This window comes from Phaseolus vulgaris, chromosome 7, assembly GCF_000499845.2.
Source record: "Phaseolus vulgaris cultivar G19833 chromosome 7, P. vulgaris v2.0, whole genome shotgun sequence".
Classification (NCBI taxonomy): Eukaryota; Viridiplantae; Streptophyta; class Magnoliopsida; order Fabales; family Fabaceae; genus Phaseolus; species Phaseolus vulgaris.
This window is the reverse complement of record NC_023753.2, coordinates 8,645,266-8,666,281: the sequence shown is the minus strand read 5'-3', so window position 1 is coordinate 8,666,281 and position 21,016 is coordinate 8,645,266. Positions and strand designations below refer to the sequence as shown.

Genomic DNA, 21,016 nt, shown 5'->3' with positions numbered 1-21,016 from the left:
TAAAATCCTAAGTTATTAAAAAATTTTAAAAAATACAAATCATAAATTTGTTAATGTCTTATTTAAATAAAAATTTTATATTATTCAAAATCTTAAATAACTACAAATCTAAATTATTTATTATTATATTTAAATAAAATATTAAATAAATAAAAATATTAAATTATTTTAAATCTTAAATAAATAAAAATCTAAGTGATTTAAGATCGTATTTAAAAAATATGAAATAAATTTTTAAAATATTTAAAATTCTAAATAAATACAAATCTTAGATTATTTAATGTTCTATTTAAATAAAAATTTGAAATATATAATTTTTTATATTAATTGTTATTATTATTTTGATATATATATATATATTTTTATTATTATTATAAACAATTATATTTATTTGTATTATTTTATAATTTTATTTCCTGAATTATTATTTTTAACTTTTATTATTATTTTTACCAATAACATTATTAAATAATTTTTTATATAAATTTTTTATTTAATTTCAAATCAACTTAATATGAGCAAGTCATTCATAATATAAAAATCATAACTAACCAACAATAGTGGTTTCTTCTAACATTTATCAGCGAATCCATTAAGATTGTAGGAAAACAATCAGACCACCACCACTCCACACCTACCCTCCAACAACACCACAAAAGTCAATAAGAATGACCTAAAAAATACAATGTATTAAACATCATACTTGGGCCCAACCACACCATACTTGGATCACCACCTTGCACCATCGTGGATGCCAATGGCTACACCTAAGAACAACAAGATTGAACCAAACACCTCCGAGACGTCCAAAACAAGCAAACCATCACACATAATTGATAATTGATAGACCTTATTCGATTAACATACACAAACCAAACACAAAATATGATTTACATACAACATAATCAATTATCCATACAAAGTCAACACATAATCAATTATCATGCATACATAATTGATTAATAAAGACAAAAAAAATAAGTATAATCGATTATGAAAGAGAGTGTAGTCGATTATGTTTACCTATATTTCCTCATCTTCACTGACCACCACTGCAACAACTATGCAACCATCTCAAGGACCGAATGACACTCTCCACCACCATTCTTCACAAGAATCTCACGCACAAACAACTCTCACAAATTATATCACACATCGAATTTGTTCTCGACACCAACCAAGTAAGCATGAGAGTGGTCATACACCTACACACCTGTTTATTTTAGTTTTCAAACTCCATCTACCCTAGCTATCAATGATTAAGGAATAATTGCATCTTTGTTGGGAATCTCTGCATGGGAATGTCTAAGCTCCAACAATGAAAAGCTTGTTGTGCATGGTAGATAAAGCGAGGTGAAAAGTCTTTTTCTCTTTAAAGTGTCAAATTATTTTCATAATTATGTTAACATAGCTATGGTTGAATATGCATGACCATCTTCCATCTCCTTTGCTTAATTCTTTCGTCTTGTAGACACCATTTTGATTTGGTTGATTCTACTTGTGTCACACGATGGAAGCCCAAAATGTTCTTACAATGTAGGAGTAAGAGTGGATTCAGCCTGTATTATCCTCTGTCTTTTGCTCTCCCATGAGTTTTATGGATTTCTCATTGCAAGGTCACGACTTTACGGCTTCGTGAACAAAGGGTGAACGTACTTGCAAAGGATCTCCAAAACTTTTCATTGTCATCAATCATTTCTTACTTAGTGGACTAAATGCACTACTACATATACTTCCAAGTAATCAGCCTAATGGACCCAACATCTTAATTTTAATTTAATGCGAGCCCACTATTTTTATCATTTCATATCATTTATAAATATTAATGATTATTGTGAAACTCCTCAAATTTATCTTAAACATTTTGAACCGAATAAAATAATAATTCAAGATATATAGATTGAGAGAGTTAAAGAAAAACCATAAACATAACAAAAAATACCTTAAAAATATAAAACGTGTATATATATATATATTGTTATAATTATATTTTTATAACTTAAAGTCCATGTAAATCAATCAAATAATACAAAACAATACTGGTAACCAAATGCTTACTCCCGACTAAAATAATACAACATAGATAGTTTAAGAAAAATTGTACCTTTTCTACACTAGTTTGTTTCCTTTCTCTCATTTTTTTCACTTTTTTATTTTACTTTTAATTAGACCATTCAGACAAACCATTAATTTATCAAAAAAGGGTCGCAAACTTTTTGTTAAAATTAATTAAGATTCTTACAATTTATAATTAATTATTTAGGTCTTATATTCTATGAATAAAATGATTTCGCAGTTAACAAGGCGTTAAAGTTACACTAACGTAATTAATGATTTAAACACATAAATTGTAAATATATATGGAAAATGTTAACTGATTCTACCCAAAAGTTCACCAACCCTAAACATACTGTTTCCTTAATTTATTACATTATATTATATTTTAATATTACAAAAATTTGAAGTGATAGTAGAAAATATATAAGAAAACGTGTTGTTGTTTGTCCAGTTACGGAAAATGGCAAAAGAACTCTTTTCGAACGTCTGCGATGGAAGGAAGCTTGATCGGGATAACGGGCTTGCAACACGTGTATCCATCTCTCATTTCCTAACATCAAAATTAGGTCACAAGGGGCGAAAAAGAAAATGCCTCAATCATTTTCGCGTCTCCCAAAAACGTTTCTTTTCTCTCTGAAGGGAGAAGGTACAGAGAAGGGAGAGAAGATAAAGTGCAAAAAGCAATAAAATTAGTTGAAGTTTGAAATAAAAATTCAAACTTTTGAAGATCTTCGGAATCTCACAACTGTCACCACTGTTTATCCCGTTCGGATTACGTCCTAGATCTGATCGAGCAATGCACTGAAAACATTTTGAACATCTGGGTATCCTGGTAAGCTATCGTTCTAGATTCTGTTATGGGTTTCTTCTGCGTTGTTGGAAAGTTTCATGCTTTGAAGTTGGTTTCTAAGAACTTCTGGTGAAGTTTCAAAATCTTCATAATTTCAGGTTTTGGGAATTCAACGCGGTTTTATGCAAAACTCTATGCCCTTCTTGTTTTTGTTTCTTTTGGTTTTTGCAAAGTATAAGAATAATGTAAACAAACATATGTGAAGCTGTTAGTTATTTTTGTTTCTTCTCGTGTCTGCCCATCAAGTGAACAATTTTGTTTTTTCTTTTCAGGGAGTGAAGGAGTTTGTCCAAGTTAAGATCTTTAGCTGTAATGCAGCTTTGACTTGCTGAGTTTGTTTCTGGGTTGAATTGCCTTTTGCTTGGAATTGACTTGTTTCCACGTTTGAATCTGTACAATGGTTTTCTGGGAAGGGTATGTGAGCGATGAATTGATGGGCACGTTTGCCCCTATTGTGCTTTATTGGATATATGCTGGATTTTATCACTTGCTCCCACCTCTAGACAAGTATCGGTTGCATACTAGGAAAGACGAGGGAAACAAGAATTTGGTTCCCTTTAAAACAGTTGTCAAGGGTGTTTTGCTTCAGCAGCTTGTTCAGGCAATTGTTGCTCTCATCTTGGTCAGTTCTTCTACGTTCAGTTAATTTCTACAAATAGCTTTTGTAGTTAACAGTTTTTTAGTTGAAAAAACTATCAAAGTTTGAGCACTGTTGCTTGCTGATGTTTTTCTTCGCATCTGTTGTTAGTTGCATTTTTAAAATGAATCTGTCATTCCATTTTCTAGCTTATGTTTCGTTTGAGTATCCCTACTTCTAATTGTTCCTTTTCTGTTGCTTTCATCTATTTTTGATTTTTGGACAAATGACTCTTATGTTTTTCATATCCTCCTTTCCCATCTTAAAAGGATAAGAACCCCTTTGTTTGATTTGCAAAATGATATGGCATCAGTTATGTTGAAGCTACAATTTATGCATTAAATAGAGAAGGCGTTACATAAAATACATTTGGCTCAATTAATTGATTAAACAATTTTAATACTCAAAATTAGACCAAAGAAAGAGTATTATTTGTAAAACCGATCCCGAAAAGTAGAAGACCCCAAGTGACTCTTCTATTAGTGCAAAGTGACTTTAATAACACATATTTTCAAGCATACTGCGTGGAAGGAAGTAAAAGAGAGACAGATCAGTGACTTCAATTAGGTAGTTGTTTCTTTATCGTTTTCATCCAGGATTACTGTTTTTGTTGCTTTCTCATGCTCTCACGGACACAATATTTTGAGGGTAAAAACTCAGTGAATTAATTTCTCAGTAATCATTTCCCATTATGTAACGAGTTTGATTTGTCCATCACAAAACAGTAGTCTTTTGCTAATATTAAGGAATGATCCATCCTTGTTTTGCTTGAATTTGCTCAGCTTAAAATATGAGCTCTTTATTGGGTAAAATATATTTTCAGCTTGGCAGGGTGGCATTATGTGTCTCTCTATATGGGATCTACCAAATTGCATGGTGTGGCATATTCATGGAGTGATCTATCCAATTGCTTGATATGTGAATGGTTTGATCTTAGATATGAGCTTCCATGTAAACATGTTAGGTTAGGTGGCATATCAACAGTGAAGGTGTGATATGAAAATATAAATAAGAAAAGAATATTAGTTATTTCATAGCTGTGATTATCTGCTTATAAATAAAGTAGGACTATTGTATATAAGGCAGGCTGAAACAATAACAGAATCGCAGTGGATGGCCCCTTGATCTCTTTGTTTCTCTTGTATCTAACCTTTCTGTTTTCTTCTTCTTCTCTCTTCCCCTCTTTCTTTCTGTCTTTTTGTTTCTGGTACTTAATAGTTGATTATTTGGAAGAATCTATCTACATTATAATTTTTAGTTGAATATTTTCTTGTGAATTAGGTTTGGCTTTTTTTTGAGACTCTGCCTTTTGCCTTTTCATTGTTGAATTGAAAGCATCCCCAATCCTGTCTGTTGTTGTGTTACCACACGTCCATCTTAAATTATCACTGTTTTGCTTCAGTGTTATGGGAAAATAAGTGTCTTCTTTTTTTATTTGAAATGAAACTAATAAATACACGCAATCTTTTGCTCTATGACTTCCCTTTTACTTTGTCACGTGAACCGTAGAAGCAGCATTATTCAAGAGCTAATTCATGCATGTTAATAAGGTTAATCTTTATATTAAAATTTAACTGTCCCTGAGATTTGCTCTTGCTATAATTCTGAATAGCGAGCCTTTGGGTTCTGTTCAAAACATATTAAGTATTTGTCTTTTGTGGATCTATCTTTAAGTTTCATCACCTAGTAGGATAAGGATTGGTCGTTGTTATTGTTGTAGATTTATATTTAGTATCAGTTGAGCAGATTTTATTTCATTTTCATTGGTTATTCATTGCTATGGGCTTTCCTGTTTGGTTTGGCAACCTGATGAAGCTACCATGTAAACCAGTTATTAATAAGCTTGGCTTCTAATACATGAAGAGGTTCAAGTTAAGGAATTGAAGTATAGTAGGCATTATATTAATAGAACTTGGCTATTACCCCTTAAATGATGTGTTTATGTATGTTAAATAATTAAACAATATCCTTAAAGTTTCTAGATACCTCATAAAAATTACAGGGGACCTATCATAATAAATGTCTGGAGAGAGAGAAATTTCCTATGCTATGTTAGAAATCAAACAATTTTCTGTCGACAAATTCTTTAGCTGTTTCTGATAGTGTCTGATGATGCGCATCCTGCAACTTTGCAGTTGACTACAACGACAAATGCATCTGGGGTTATAGTGCAGCCTTCTATCCCCAAGCAAATCTTGCAGATCCTTGTTGCGATGTTTGTGATGGATACATGGCAGTACTTTGTGCATAGGTACATGCATCAGAACAAGTTTTTATATCGCCATATCCACTCCCAGCATCACAGACTGGTTGTTCCTTATGCAATAGGAGCCCTTTACAATCACCCAATTGAGGGTCTTCTACTTGACACTGTTGGTGGTGCCATATCATTTCTTGTCTCAGGGATGACTGCAAGAACAGCAGTTGTATTCTTCTGCTTCGCTGTGGTGAAAACTGTTGATGATCACTGTGGACTGTGGTTGCCTGGAAACATCTTCCATATATTTTTCCAGAACAACACAGCTTACCATGACATTCATCATCAACTGCAAGGGCTGAAGTACAATTATTCTCAGCCATTCTTTTCCATATGGGACAAACTTCTTGGGACATACATGCCTTTCAATCTTGTAAAGAGGCCTGGAGGGGGGTTTGAGGCAAGGCTAGCTAAGGAATAGTCACATTGTAATTGTTGAAACTCACATCAGAAGGCATAATTTTTCCTTAGGACCAGACCAGACCAGACCAGAGGCTTAGTGGCTTTTTCAGTTCATCTTGTTACTGTAGGTTTACCAACCCACCTTGTGTAGCATAACTATGATGATGTGATTAAGGAGTTTTTTCATTATTTATTATCATGTACTTAAAACATTTTTGAAGGTGTAAGTTGCTAAAAGAGTACTAGATTTTTACGCTGTCATTATTTGTTGTTCCTACTTCTATCGGTTCACTTGTGTAATTTATTATGATTTTTTTTATTGTAATCCAGAAGAACACCATTGTGTTAAAGATATAATTTACTTTTGAATGCTTAAAAAGAAGATATAGTTCTCATTGAAAATGTCAACTACGATTGAAAGTTCTTAAATTTTGTTTTCTATAAAGTTATAACAAATTCATCCAACATAGAGGTTATATACACAGAAATATTTAGGAACCAAATTAACGTCAATTTCTAGCACAAAATTGTATACTTAACAGGCTATATAGTCTCTAAAGGGTAGAATAATTATTTAATGTTTATTATGATAAAAAAGAGAGTAATTTTTTATTATTTAAATTTAAGTTTTTATCATTTAATTGATTTTAAAAAAAATATTGGCAGTAAAAAAAAATCTTATACATGATGGTATCATACTCGACCTAACAATCTATTTTCTCCAATTTAATGTTTCAACTTTACTACTCAAATGAAGCCATTTTATAAGGTGTTATAACACCAAACCAAAGAAAATTTCACTTTTTCTTTTAAGAGAACCTTGACACTTGCTCTGGAAAACTGTGTATAAAACTCTACTCTGTCGAAGTACTATTTGTCTAACTTGTATTATTTATCTCTATTTGAAGTCAGATTATGAAACAAGTTACCCTAATTCGTGACATATTTCATACTCGTTGTGCAACTACTCACTTTTCTATGCGTCAACAATTAAAACAAAGTGATCGACATAAAGTTAATTCATCCCAAAAGATTATATCTAGGTCCTCCAAAGATAGATGTCTCAAACTCACTCAGAATTTGAGTCCATCTTTAGAGTATATATATATATATATATATGTATATATATATAAATAGTACACTAAAATAAATGTTGGTATAAAACTATTAGCTAAAAAGACCACCGTAAACTTCCAACCAAACACTTATACTGATTAAATTTATTTCCCTAAAATAAACTTTTGTTCAATATCAACTTCACATAATATAGAAATAGCCATTCCAAAACAAATACAAAAAAAGTATACTCTACTTTTAAATTAAGATAGAAAATCATCTTGATTTAGTCATGAGTGTGCACCCTCACCCTTTATCAAGATTCTTTTCATTCTTAATATTTTTCTCTCTATTCATAACAATCACTTTGACTCGACCACAAAAATAGATTTTAAAAAAATAACATTGTTAAACTTAAACAAAAATCTACACGCAAGAGAAACACAATAAACCCTATACCCTCAAGTCATCCTAAGGATGAACCGCTCCGATACCATTAAATGTAACACTCCAAAAATACATCTAACTATTATAATACAAGTTTTACATGTTTCTAAACAAGGTTAAAGTTTTTTAAAACATTCTTAATACATGATTAAGACTTATAGAAATACAAATATTTACAATTCATAACTCAAAACAAAACTCTAAAGCCTTCTAGACTCTCCTGCACCTGTACGATCATCTACTTGTGTACATAGTAAAGTCATCACAGTTCACAACACAACATAAAAATCAAGGGTAAGCTTGTGAAAATAAAGTTTTATAATATGACACAATTAAATCAAAAGAGAAAACCAAATTACATAGATCAATTTCTCAATTATTCAATCTTCTTCAAATCCAAACATAAAACAATCGCATAGATCTCACATGGATCTATACATTCAGGATATTCAACAAGCAAAATAACAACTAACTCCTTCCGAAAGACCCGTATTAAATAAATCCTACCAGAGACTAACACCAAATCCAAAGATTACCAACAAATCCAAGAGAAAGGATTAGGGTAGGTTCAATACAACCCAAGTCGTGCATTTCATATGTTACAGTGTGCATGAACTCCCTCATCAACTTCTCACCACCTGATATCTTAGTCTAAGTGACTTAGATTAGCTGTGAAGCATAGAGATCTCTGTTACTACATAGACATCAATACTTAATAAACAAACAAACAAACATCAGTCCATACATTATCCCAAATGTATGAATTCAATTTCATACCATTTTTATCATACAATATCATTCAAAATGTAATCCGCAACACTCAAAAGTCCTATTTAACAACATAATAAAAAAACAACACTTAAATACTAAATTATCAACATCTAATATTTCTACAAGTTTACACAATATGTAAACAAACAACATCCCTACAAGATAAATTGAATAATGAAATTATGTCCCCTCCACATTCAGATCTTTTAGCTTAGAGTACTATTAAAAAATTAAAGTTAACTTCCCTTACCTGAAATTCCTTATTCTGATGGAAATTCTACCTCAAACAAGGAAACCACTCCAAAATTTAGGAACCTATAACAAATTATCCAAACATTACCAAATTTTAGTATAAACTTAATCAAGTTGAGAAGGAACATTTTTCTCAACTGGTTCCACTAAGATTTGATGACTAAATCATAGAGAAAAACAGATAATAAGAGATCTTTAGAGTAAAAATGAACTTACTCTGTTTGAAAATATGACTGGGTAGAAATGTACTATGATTCCTCATCTACAACATGACATGATCAGATTTTAAAATAAATGAGATATGAGAGAGAAAATGAAGTAAAAGAAGAGAAAAAGATAAAGAAAACTGAAGAGTTCATTTTAATTTATTTATTTTAAATAATCTTTAATTTTAGTAATTTATATATTGAATTCATTTTATATTTAAAATTTTAAAAATATTATTTATAAATTTAAATATAATATCATTCATCTTTAAAAAATAAACATAAATTCCCCATATAATGAATGAATATTTAAAAGAAAGTAAGAAATATCTTATAATTAAATGCTCTGGGCATGGTATGGATAAATTTTAGTGTAGATTATAACTAACTCTTCATGAGCAAGAACAAATGAATTTAGAGAAGCAACAAAACTTAATGACAATTAATTGATCAATGATGCAGACAATTAATTGAGTCCCGTTGAATAAGAAGAATAAAAAGAATATGTCTATCATTACAGTATAAGCTTTTAAGCAGTAAAATATGTTTAGTTTAATATCTTGAAATTCAATTTTGATCTTTATAGAAAAAATATATTTTTAGCTCTTGCATTAATAAAAAATGATTTAGGATTGATCCTTCTTCAAGAACTAACAATATATTTTATTTGTCTTTTATTATCATTTTTCATTAGGAAGCTTCTTTGGAAGAAACTCTTATTCATTCGTACTTGTCTTCATGTTCTTAATAATTTAACAATTTTGATTTGATAGTTTCACAATTTTGACTAAAACGAATTTGTCAACTCTATCTAAATAAACAATAAACGAATTTTATCCCGCGTTGACTAATAAAATATTCTTCATGTCAAAAATTGAAAAAAAAAGCTAAGGAGGAATTTGGACAATTTTTTTAAAAATATACTAATGATAAAAAACTAAAAAATATAGTTGAAGCATATGAAATTATGCCATATGCTGAGGGACGGAAAATTAATTTAAAAAATATTTCATTTTTTAGTTAATCTAATTAATTTAATTTAATAAATATTTAATTTTTTACTTTATCTAATTAATTTAAAGTTTTGAAAAGTTATGATACGAACAAAAAAAAAATGTAAAATATGTAATCATAGTTACCATAAATTTCTTGATGTTTATGGACATCTTTTATTTTCTTCATATATAATCAGTTATCAAATACTTTTCTTTATATATAAAACTAAAATGGTTAAATTTAAGGATTGGAGTGAAAAAAAAATTGAGAGTCATATTAGGTTTTTGTAATATATATTTGAAAATCATTAGAAACCAATTTTTAGAAAACAAAATAATTACTTACAATATTAACTAAATTAGATATTATTTTAAAAACTAAAAAAAAATTAATTTCTAAATTAGTTTATATTATTGTTAAATAATTTTTAAATTAGTATGTAATTAGCAACCAAAATTTTAACTACCAATTATTTAGATTTTAAATTTGGTAGTTAAAACATTGATAACTAATTAGATAAACTATTTAACAATAATAAAAACTAATTTAGAAACCAAATTTTTTAGTCTCTAAAATTGTCTCTAATTTAGTCACAAACAATTAATTATTATTTTTTTAAAATTGATTTTTATTTCATAATTTTCTTGTACGGTCTATTATTATAGGTTTTGGTTAATATATATTTTCATTCACTTATGTTTTCTTACTATATCTTTTTCTTCTTAAACTAATATTTGTTAACATCATCTTTACCTAAAATCATAGTCAATTTATATATATATATAAATATTTAATATAATTTATTCATTTTTTATGTAGTAAATTATAAAAGAATAGTAACGATTATGCATCAATATAAGGATGTATTTTATTTATTAAAGAGTTTTTTTAACATTTTTAAATGACAATATGGTTTAAAAAAAAGTTATATCTTTCGTTATCTTATAATAATCGAATTAAATAAATTATTAGATTTTTTTATGATAATTAAATAAGGAAGAGGTGGTATTATTATTTATGTTACCGTAAACTAATTTTTCTATTTTTGTTCACTTTGTGTAAGATTATTTATGATAAAATGTTATGTGTATCCACTTGTATTATTTACTAAATAATTATAATTATATATATATATATATATATTAGTTTAATCTTTATCTCATTAAAAATTATTGTTGATTGAGTAGGATCTCAGAATACAGATTGAAATACATAATAATTAAAATAATAACAATATATTTCAGAAAAATGTAAAAAACTTTTGAAAATATTAATAGGTGAGCCAACCAATTATTCTGTGAGAAATACATATATTCAATAGCCTTGACTGTTTTTTAAATGTTCGAAGAGCTTAATAGATTATTACAATAACCATTGAAACCACTTTGATCAAAGCGTAACCATTTAATATTGAAAGTGGTTAACAACAAGTGCTTGAATACTCTAATTTCTTAATCAAGATTTGAATTTTAATATTTATATGAACATGGATATTATAATTATAAATAATTAAAAAAACATTGAACACATAACTTGATATTCACTGAGAAACAAATGAATTATTGCTAGCATAAAGAATTGAAATGATAACTATTTTTATCAGTATAATCTTCTAACAATTAATCTCAGAACCATTTGTTTAGTATTTGAACATTTATTTTCATAATTAAAAACATGATGATTAGTAGAAAGAAAAAACACATTTCAGGATGCAAGTTTGTGTGAACGGAATAAGAATAATGTTATTAAAATTCATTGTTCAAAATAAGTAAAAGGACAAGCTCATACGAAATTGTCTTCTTAAGGCTTATTTTATTAGGAAATATAGTAAGAAGACTAAGCAATCATTACCATTAAGCATATCAATTACATAGAATTGTTTTAATTTAATATCCAGTCTCAATTACTATAATTATTCTATTTGACTCAAATAGTATTATCTTTTACAAAAGATACCCATGGTTTATAAAACTACAAAGACAAAACAACCAAGTAAATGTAAATAACAGTAAGTAGGGACGCAGTGTTATGACAGAAAACATTTTTACTTGAGTTATACTATTTTTGCAATAACTTTCCATTTTGTTTATAATTATTTTTTCTCTTCTTCCTGTGAAATGAATCAAACCTTTATTTTCTATTAATCTCTAAACAGCTGTTGTATTGAAGAAAATTGATTTGAATATTCAAAAGGAAATGTCAAACATGTAGCCACCGTGTTTCACTTATATAAATTTTTATTATTAATAGAGCTTTGAACCCACAATTGATCTTACTTTGCATTTAGTTATACCAAAAACCAACCTTTATAGCCTTTTGCAATGGATATTAGTAGACCAGTTCTCATAATGTATACAGGTGTACACATACTATAACAAAAATTATTTTAGTCAACAATAAAAAAATTATGTCTCTAGAAATCGTTGCTTAAACTTTAGGTAACAAATTCTTAATCGTAATCTGGGTGATAGGGAACTATACTAACACGTAGCACTTTTGTAAGCAACAAAATTTTAAAATATTTAAAACATAAATTTTAAACTTTAGGTAACAAATTCTTAATCGTAATATGTGTTCTTATCAAAACAAACAAGTACATGAAAGAATTCCATGTCATATTTTTTTTTCCTCTATTGATTTCAGATTGGTTTTGGTATTGGTATTGATGGCATTTCATGGCATTTCATGTGTTCTTCTTGAATCAAAGTAGTAAAATGGATGCGGAAGCAATGGGTGAGTGAAACAAAGCCCTCCTAGGAGTTGTGATGGCTTTGAAGGTGCATGATGAGTATGAATTAGAGAGGTTCGGCCAGCTCTATGAAGAAAGGTGAAGGGAATGAAGTTTATAACCTAAATTTCTAGGAGAAGTATAGCTAGTGCACAAAATGGGCAGCATAACAATACTCAAATAAACTTGTCAAATACAATGAGATAGCCTCCCTATTTATAGGCTATGTGGACGTAAATGTTAAGCCACCTTTCTAAAGAAAATAAAACCAAAAATTAAATCTAAATCTAAGGTGCAATGACCGGCCATACATTACCCTAGATTCTAGAAGGTTTCCATCAAAAATGCTTCCTACACTATCCTATCTACTAAGTACCCCCAATGGGCCTTTATGCAAACATATACAAAGCCTTCTCTCTTCCATCCGTGGCCTCATTTGCTTGTGTTTGAATATGTTTGGCCATTGATCTTGTAAGGGGTCCTAGACGGTCTAGCTCCATGGATAGCCTCCCTCCTTCACGGCCTAGACGCTCACCTTCACGTCCTAGACGCTCACCTTCACGTCCTAGACGCTTACTTTCACGTCCTAGACGCTCACCTTGGTCTTGGTCTTGGTCTAGACGCTCTCCTTGGCTTGTGCCTTGGCTTCCTTGGGTAGGTGTGCTTGGCCCTCCTCCATCATCCCCTCCCCCTTGGAAAGGATTTGTCCTCAAATCCAGCTCGTCATCGTCATTGGTTCCTACAAATGGAGAAAGATCAATTACATTAAAAGTGTCATGTACTCCATATTCAAGAGGTAGGTCCAATTTATAAGCATTGTTGTTGACTCGCTTGAGAACTTGGAAAGGTCCATCACCTCGGGGACTTAGTTTGGACTTCCTTTGAGTTGGAAATCTATCTTTGCGAAGGTGAAGCCAAACTAAGTCTCCTTCCTCAAAAATTATTTCTCTCTTCCCTTTGTTGTTGTATTTTGTGTACTTCTCATTTTGTTGTTGTATTTGAATTTTAATCTTCTCATGCATTTTCTTGATAAAATCAGCTTTGATTACTCCTTCCTTATGCACAAAATCTTGTGGATTAGGAAGGGGTATCAAATCCATGGGCGTGAGAGGATTAAAACCATATACTACCTCAAAAGGAGAAGCATTAGTAGTCTTGTGAACTACTCTATTGTAAGCAAATTCAATGTGGGGAAGGTACTCATCCCAAGATTTGTGGCTTCCCTTCATGATAGCCCTAAGCATAGTTCCAAGAGATCTATTGACTACTTCGGTTTGACCATCCGTTTGAGGATGACAAGAAGTTGAAAATTGTAGTCTTGTTCCAAGTTTACCCCAAAGAGTTTTCCAAAAGTGGCTTATAAACTTGGGATCTCGATCGGACACTATACTTCTAGGGAGACCATGGAGTCTCACCACTTCTCTAAAGAAGAGTTTAGAAATATTTTGAGCATCATCCACTTTGTGGCATGGAATAAAGTGGGACATTTTGCTAAAACGGTCCACTACCACAAAGATAGAGTCATGGCCTCTTGCAGTCCTAGGAAGTCCTAAAATGAAATCCATGCTAATGTCTTCCCAAGGAGCATTTGCAATCGGCAAAGGGGTGTAGAGTCCATGCGGCATTGTTCTAGACTTTGCTTTTAAACATGAGATACATCTAGAACAATGTCGTTGGACATCTTTCCTCATGTGTGGCCAACAAAATTTTGCTTTTAAAAGATCGAGAGTTTTATCAACTCCAAAATGGCCCATGAGTCCCCCTTCATGTGATTCTTTGACAAGGAGTTTTCTATGTGTTCCTTGGGGAATGCAAAGTTTTCCTTCTTTAAAAAGATATCCCTCGGACACATAGTAACCTCCTTGCGCTCTATGTAGACATTGGGCATAGATGGATGAGAGTTCTTGATCTTCTTGGTAAAGCTCTCTTATGTGGTCAAATCCAAGAATTTGGGCACCTAGTTTTGAAAAGAGAGTGTACCGTCTTGAAAGAGCATCGGCCACTATATTGGTGCTTCCTTTCTTGTATTTGATTACATAAGGAAATTGTTCAAGAAATTCCATCCATTTAGCATGTCTCTTGTTGAGCTTGTGTTGGCCCTTTAAATATTTTAAAGACTCGTGATCACTATGGATAACAAATTCTTTGGACACAAGGTAGTGTTCCCAAGTCTTTAGGGCTCGCACAAGAGCATAGAGCTCTTTGTCATAGGTGGGGTAGTTGAGGGTGGCACCATGGAGTTTTTCACTAAAATAAGCAATGGGGTGTCCACCTTGCAACAAAACCGCACCTATGCCTACCCCCGATGCATCACACTCTATCTCAAAAGTTTTGGAAAAATTTGGAAGAGATAGAATGGGTGCATTGGTGAGTTGAGCTTTGAGCCTTTGAAAGGCTTGCTCATGCTTTTCATTCCAACAAAATGCAACATCTTTTTTCACAAGTTCATTCAAAGGAGAAGCTAGACTAGAAAAATTAGGGACAAACCTTCTATAGAAGCTAGCTAACCCATGAAAACTTCTTACATCACTTACATTTTGTGGAGTTGGCCACTCGCGGATGGCTTTGATTTTCTCGGGATCTACATGCACCCCCTTTTTGTTAACTATGAAACCTAAGAAAACTACACTATCTACACAAAAGGTACACTTATCCCTATTGGCAAAAAGACTATTTTTCCTAAGAACTAAAAGAACTTCCCTAAGGTGACTTAGATGGTCTTCTAGGCTTTTACTATAGACTAAGATATCATCAAAGTAAACTACTACATATTTACCTATACAATCCCTCAAGGTGTGATTCATAAGCCTCATGAATGTGCTTGGAGCATTAGTAAGCCCAAAGGGCATCACCAACCACTCGTATAGTCCAAATTTGGTCTTAAAAGCGGTCTTCCACTCATCACCCTCCTTGATTCGAATTTGGTGATATCCACTTTTAAGGTCAATTTTGGAGAATAGAGTTGACCCATGCAATTCATCAAGCATATCATCAAGCCTTGGGATTGGATGCCTATACTTGATGGTGATGTTGTTGATTGCTCTACAATCACAACACATACGCCATTTTCCATCTTTTTTTGGCACCAACAAGACAGGTACAGCACAAGGGCTTAGGCTCTTTTGAACCCAACCCTTCTCCAACAAGTCTTGAACTTGTGATTCTATCTCCTTTGTTTCCTCGGGGTTGGTTCTATAAGCAGGCCTATTTGGTAGGCTTGCCCTCGGTATAAAGTCAATTTGATGTTCTATCCCCCTAAGAGGAGGAAGCCCAATGGGTCCTTCTTGGGAGAATAGATCTTCAAATTCACTCAAAAGGTTTTCTACTTGAGGAGGTAAAACCATGAGTTCACTACTTGTGGCAGTGCATGTAAGTGCTCCTTTACAAAAGATAAGGCTTGGTTGTTCAACAAGAAGCAAGTTTTCAAAAACATTTTCAAGAGGTTTTTCTTGTTGACCAACCTTGTGGGAAGGAACACTCTTCTCCCACGCCTTTCTATCCCTAAGGATTTTCTCTTTTTCTAGCTCTTTTTTTTTTTGTTTTCCTCATCCCTCTTTTGTTTCATTTGTATTTGGTCTTTCACCACTTGAGAATGTGGTAAAGGACTAAGTACAAACTTCTTATATTTATGGGTGAAAGAAATCTCGTTAGTGAGACCATCATGCAAGGTTTTCTTGTCAAATTGCCATGGCCTCCCTAATAAGATATGGCAAGCTTCCATAGGCACTACATCACATAAAACTTTATCTTTGTAGTTCCCTATGGAAAACTTGATTTCCACTTGCTTGTCTACATGTAGTTCCCCATTTTCATTAAGCCATTGAAGTTTGTAAGGTTTTGGGTGAGGAACTACTTGTAGCTTAAGCTTTTCAACCATCCTAGCACTACAACAATTACAACTAGATCCACTATCCACAATGAGAGAACATATATTTTCTAAAACATTGCATCTTGTATGAAAGATGTTCTCCCTTTGTGTTTCCATGGATGTGCTAGGGTGATTGTTGAGGGTTCTCCTAATCATAAGCAATTCTCCCTCTAGTGGAGCTACCCTCTCATCCTCTCCCCCTTCCTCTTTCTCACTAGGCTCATCCTCGCCACTAGTGTACTCGTCTACACCTTTTAAAAACAAAGTCCTTTGGTTTGGACATTGTGCTTGCACATGCCCCCTACCATAGCACTTAAAACACTTGACATCTCTAGCTCGGATGGGTGGGGTTGAGGTTTCTTTGGTGAAGGGTTTGGTAGGCTCTTTTGGTTTTTCCTTGGATGTACTACCCTCCCTTCTAAACTCTTTCTTGGGATAAAAGCTAGAATAGGGGCTCACCTTTTGACTTGAAGTTTTGCGCAAGTTTTGTTGCTCAACTTTAATGCAAAGTTGAACCAAATCATTCAAGTCTTGATAAGGTAAGAGCTCTACTCTATCTCTTATCTCAAGTGATAGGCCACTAAGGAACCTAGCAATGGTGGTTTCCTCTTCCTCTCTAATAGAGGCTCTCATCATATAGAGCTCCATCTTTTGTCTATACTCCTCTACGCTCATATTTCTTTGTTGGAGTCTTTGGAGCTTGTCCATTAACTCCCTATGGTAGTAAGAGGGTATATGTCGACGTCTTAGGGCTCCCCTAAGGTCATTCCAATATGTAATGGAAGGTTCCCTATGAAGACGTCTATCTCTTTCGAGAGAGGTCCACCAATACATGGCATTCCCTTGGAAACTAAGGGTGGCTAAGGGTACTTTTCGTTCCTCACTTACCCTATGGCAAGCAAAAAGTTGCTCTACCTTCATCTCCCAATCTAGATATACTTCTACATTTTCCTTACCATGGAAATGAGGTAGGTCTACTATTGTTTCCCTTGGCACCTCTTGTTCCCTTTGCCTAGTTCTTCTAGGGGGTGGTTGGTAATAATCATTGATTCTACGGCTTCCCTCCCCTAGAGACTCAATACTTTGAGATGCATGAGTTTTTTTTGATTTTTGTGATTTTTGTGACTTCTCTTCTTGAGCTTTAGCCAACTCATTAATTTTGTTCTCATTCTCCAATTGTCTAAAAGAGATCAATTGTACCGCTTGGGATACTTCTTTTAAAAGAGTTTTCAAAGATTTTACTTCACTTTCTATAGACTTTGGAGAGTGAGGAGAAGAAGACATGGCTAAAACTTTGTGTATATAGGTGTTTTACTTGGAGAAAGTTTAGGAAAGTTAGAGAAGGGAGTTTTCCAGGTAAGGGAGGTGAGTCACAATGGACTACTTAAGTACCAAGCCTTTTCCTTGCCAAAAACTTTTCCTCCGATGACTTCACACAAAATTTTCTCTTAGTAGAACACTTAGAACACAAGAAGTTGAGAAATCAAAAAGCAAGAAAACTATGTAAGCTAGATATGCAGCAAACTAGTCGGTATAGCACAAAATTAAACAATACTAAACATGCAAAACGTTTCTACCAAAACAAAAGAAATACAAGTTCAAACAAGCAACAAATTACTAAGCAAAATAACTATGCTATTCGGCCCTAGGTGAGGCTTCTTGGACACTTTGAGCCCTTGAAGACACACTCACCGTCTAAAACGTAATTTTAAAGAGGTAATTAACAATAATCCAAGTTGTAAAGGAGATAAGAAAACTCCCTTTGTTGTTCCTCTTTTTGGTTAGTGCACTTTCTTTGTTGTCTTGATTGTTGATCTTCTAGGTGTTTGTAGTGTTTGTTTCAAGAAGCTTGTTTCGGCCTTAGCTTGACTCCTCCTTAGAAAGTTGGCTTTAATTCTCCAATTTCCAGCACCTATTCACAAGGGCTTAGCCTTAAATCAAGTCAATTTCCATGCACATAAGCACCAAGAGAGAATTAATTTCCAGCACCCATAAAAGAGAGGTCAAGAAACAAAAGCAAGAAACAAATTTAATTGAAAGAAAACAGTACCACCAAAAGGATTTATAATATGACAACTTAGAAAGAGATTCAAGAAATTAAAGCAAACAATTAAAGGTACTCAATAAAAGTTGGCACACAAAAGGAATTCCTAAAGAAAAGCACTAGATTAGATGACCAAATAAAAAAACAGCACCACTGGAAAATGTTGTGGGCCAGAAAACAGTTTTGTTCCCCGATTTATGCTGAGCTGTAATTGTAAAATTTGTTTCTGAAATTTGGATACAAGAAAATTCAGGATCTTAGCTAAATTTTGGCTTTGGAATCACCTAAAACGCATGCACCATTTTTTTTTAATAATTTTTGCAAATTTGGTGTGCAGTTAGGCCAGCTGTAACGCTCAAGATTCGCACTCTGATTTTGTGAGATTTATCATTTTTTTTCTGTTGCTCCTTTTGACCTCATTCTTTTTTTGTCTTTTCTATAACACCTTAAACTTGCATTTTCCAGAAATTCAGAATTTTCCTATGGGTAGAAAAATTTTGTTAAACAAAACAGCCCAGAACAGAGAGGTGTTACAGGGGAAATCTGGAAAACTGGAAGAAAACAGCAAGATAACCAAAATTAACACAATGGAAATGTGAGAATGGAAATTGTGTATGAACTAAGACACAATTATGAACTCAAACTAAAAATAAAAAGCACCAAAGGATCAAAATAACAGCAGATTAAAGCAAAATAAAGAGACCCAAAACAAGAAACAATCAAGCCAAAAAAATAGGACTACTAAGAATTGATGACAATATGGATTAACATGACTTGACAAAACATGTATAGATTCAGAAAATTAAAGACTCAAAGCATAATATGAAGCAAAATAATGAAAGCAATAAAGACTCAAAGCCTAAAACAAAATAGCAACACAAAGGTGTATGGAATCCTATCACAAATTGCACAAGAACTTGTTCAAGATCAAATGAACAAGAGTGCTTGGGTTGGATCTTCCACAAAGCACACCAAGAACAAATTAAAAATATAAAAACAGCAAGACAAGTAAGGAATTGAAATGACAAAGATGAAATAAAGAAGAACTGAAATTAAAAAGACAAGCTACTCATCTTGAAGAACCAAAAGCTCATGATACCAAATGATGGCATTTCATGTGTTCTTCTTGAATCAAAGTAGTAAAATTGATGCGGAAGCAATGGGTGAGTGAAACAAAGCCCTCCTAGGAGTTGTGATGGCTTTGAAGGTGCATGATGAGTATGAATTAGAGAGGTTCGGCCAGCTCTATGAAGAAAGGTGAAGGGAATGAAGTTTATAGCCTAAATTTCTAGGAGAAGTATAGCTAGTGCACAAAATGGGCAGCATAACAATACTCAAATAAACTTGTCAAATACAATGAGATAGCCTCCCTATTTATAGGCTATGTGGACGTAAATGTTAAGCCACCTTTCTAAAGAAAATAAAACCAAAAATTAAATCTAAATCTAAGGTGCAATGACCGGCCATACATTACCCTAGATTCTAGAAGGTTTCCATCAAAAATGCTTCCTACACTATCCTATCTACTAAGTACCCCCAATGGGCCTTTATGCAAACATATACAAAGCCTTCTCTCTTCCATCCGTGGCCTCATTTGCTTGTGTTTGAATATGTTTGGCCATTGATCTTGTAAGGGGTCCTAGACGGTCTAGCTCCATGGATAGCCTCCCTCCTTCACGGCCTAGACGCTCACCTTCACGTCCTAGACGCTCACCTTGGTCTTGGTCTTGGTCTAGACGCTCTCCTTGGGTAGGTGTGCTTGGCCCTCCTCCATCAGGTATATTGCAAGGTAACTAGCCATATAAGAGAATGTGCTATATGTAGAGTCTTTTACCAATCATGCCAAAAACTGTGTGCAGGGGAATGAACTAAAACTACTATAGTTTGTATAATTTAGAGGAGTTCATGAGTTAAAAGATAAGTTTCAAAAGTATCAAATGTCAACAAAGGACAGTGACGAGGATTTCTAAATCTGTTCATAATTCATGCTATTTTAGATAATGGTTCTTTCACAAGTCTCCCTGCATAAAATCATTATCTGTGTGCTGAAAATTTTTTAGGGGCTGATTTTGAGCAATGAAAAGAATAACTTGCTCTAAAAATGTCTAGTGAGGTGGCAGAAAAAAAGTAAGATCCAGAGCCAGTGCAAACAGGTTGAATGAACTTTTATATGTTTAATAATTGAAAGCATTAAAACGACTTTGATGTGAATAGAATAATCAATTTATAGGGTCCTTTTTTTTTTCTTCTTCTTTTTTACTGTTTGTTAATTAGTATAACATTCACTACGTACAAACTTAGACAACTGCACTTAAAATATGTTATGCAAAAGCTGCAATATATTCCATATCTATGCTTAATACATCAAAATCTGAATATAATTACTCTGAATATAATTACAAATTGTAGTTATAATATATTTATTTATTTTTCAATAATCTCAT

The 21,016-nt window shown here is 32.5% G+C and overlaps 2 protein-coding genes across 2 annotated transcripts; one reads left to right on the top strand and one right to left on the bottom strand.

Moving 5' to 3' along the window:
• The first annotated feature begins 2,512 nt into the window (after positions 1–2,512).
• On the top strand, positions 2,513–6,465 carry LOC137827959 (very-long-chain aldehyde decarbonylase GL1-9-like). The gene is made up of 3 exons (XM_068634344.1): positions 2,513–2,890; positions 3,181–3,530; positions 5,681–6,465. Exons 2-3 carry the CDS (start codon positions 3,306–3,308, stop codon positions 6,221–6,223), a joined length of 768 nt encoding a protein of 255 aa, XP_068490445.1. The 5' UTR covers positions 2,513–2,890; positions 3,181–3,305; the 3' UTR covers positions 6,224–6,465.
• A 6,317-nt stretch (positions 6,466–12,782) lies between these two features.
• Positions 12,783–19,703, bottom strand: LOC137828997 (uncharacterized). Its single transcript, XM_068635795.1, has 4 exons — positions 16,326–19,703; positions 15,722–15,969; positions 13,217–15,274; positions 12,783–12,805 (listed from the first exon to the last, which is right to left on the bottom strand). Exons 1-4 carry the CDS (start codon positions 17,810–17,812, stop codon positions 12,783–12,785), a joined length of 3,816 nt encoding a protein of 1,271 aa, XP_068491896.1. The 5' UTR covers positions 17,813–19,703.
• Positions 19,704–21,016: the final 1,313 nt, after the last annotated feature.

Bases quoted from the DNA above. Each gene is read 5' to 3' on its own strand.
- LOC137827959 (XM_068634344.1), top strand. From the start codon at position 3,306: ATGGTTTTCTGGGAAGGGTATGTGAGCGATGAATTGATGGGCACGTTT. The intron at 3,531-5,680 runs GTCAGTTCTTCT...GCAACTTTGCAG, and splicing joins CAATTGTTGCTCTCATCTTG to TTGACTACAACGACAAATGC.
- LOC137828997 (XM_068635795.1), bottom strand. From the start codon at position 17,812: ATGTCTTCTTCTCCTCACTCTCCAAAGTCTATAGAAAGTGAAGTAAAA. The intron at 15,275-15,721 runs GTATGTGTTGTG...TAGTTTTCTTAG, and splicing joins AAAAAAAGATGGAAAATGGC to GTTTCATAGTTAACAAAAAG. The intron at 12,806-13,216 runs GTGAGCGTCTAG...TTTGTGCACTAG, and splicing joins TAAGCGTCTAGGACGTGAAG to CTATACTTCTCCTAGAAATT.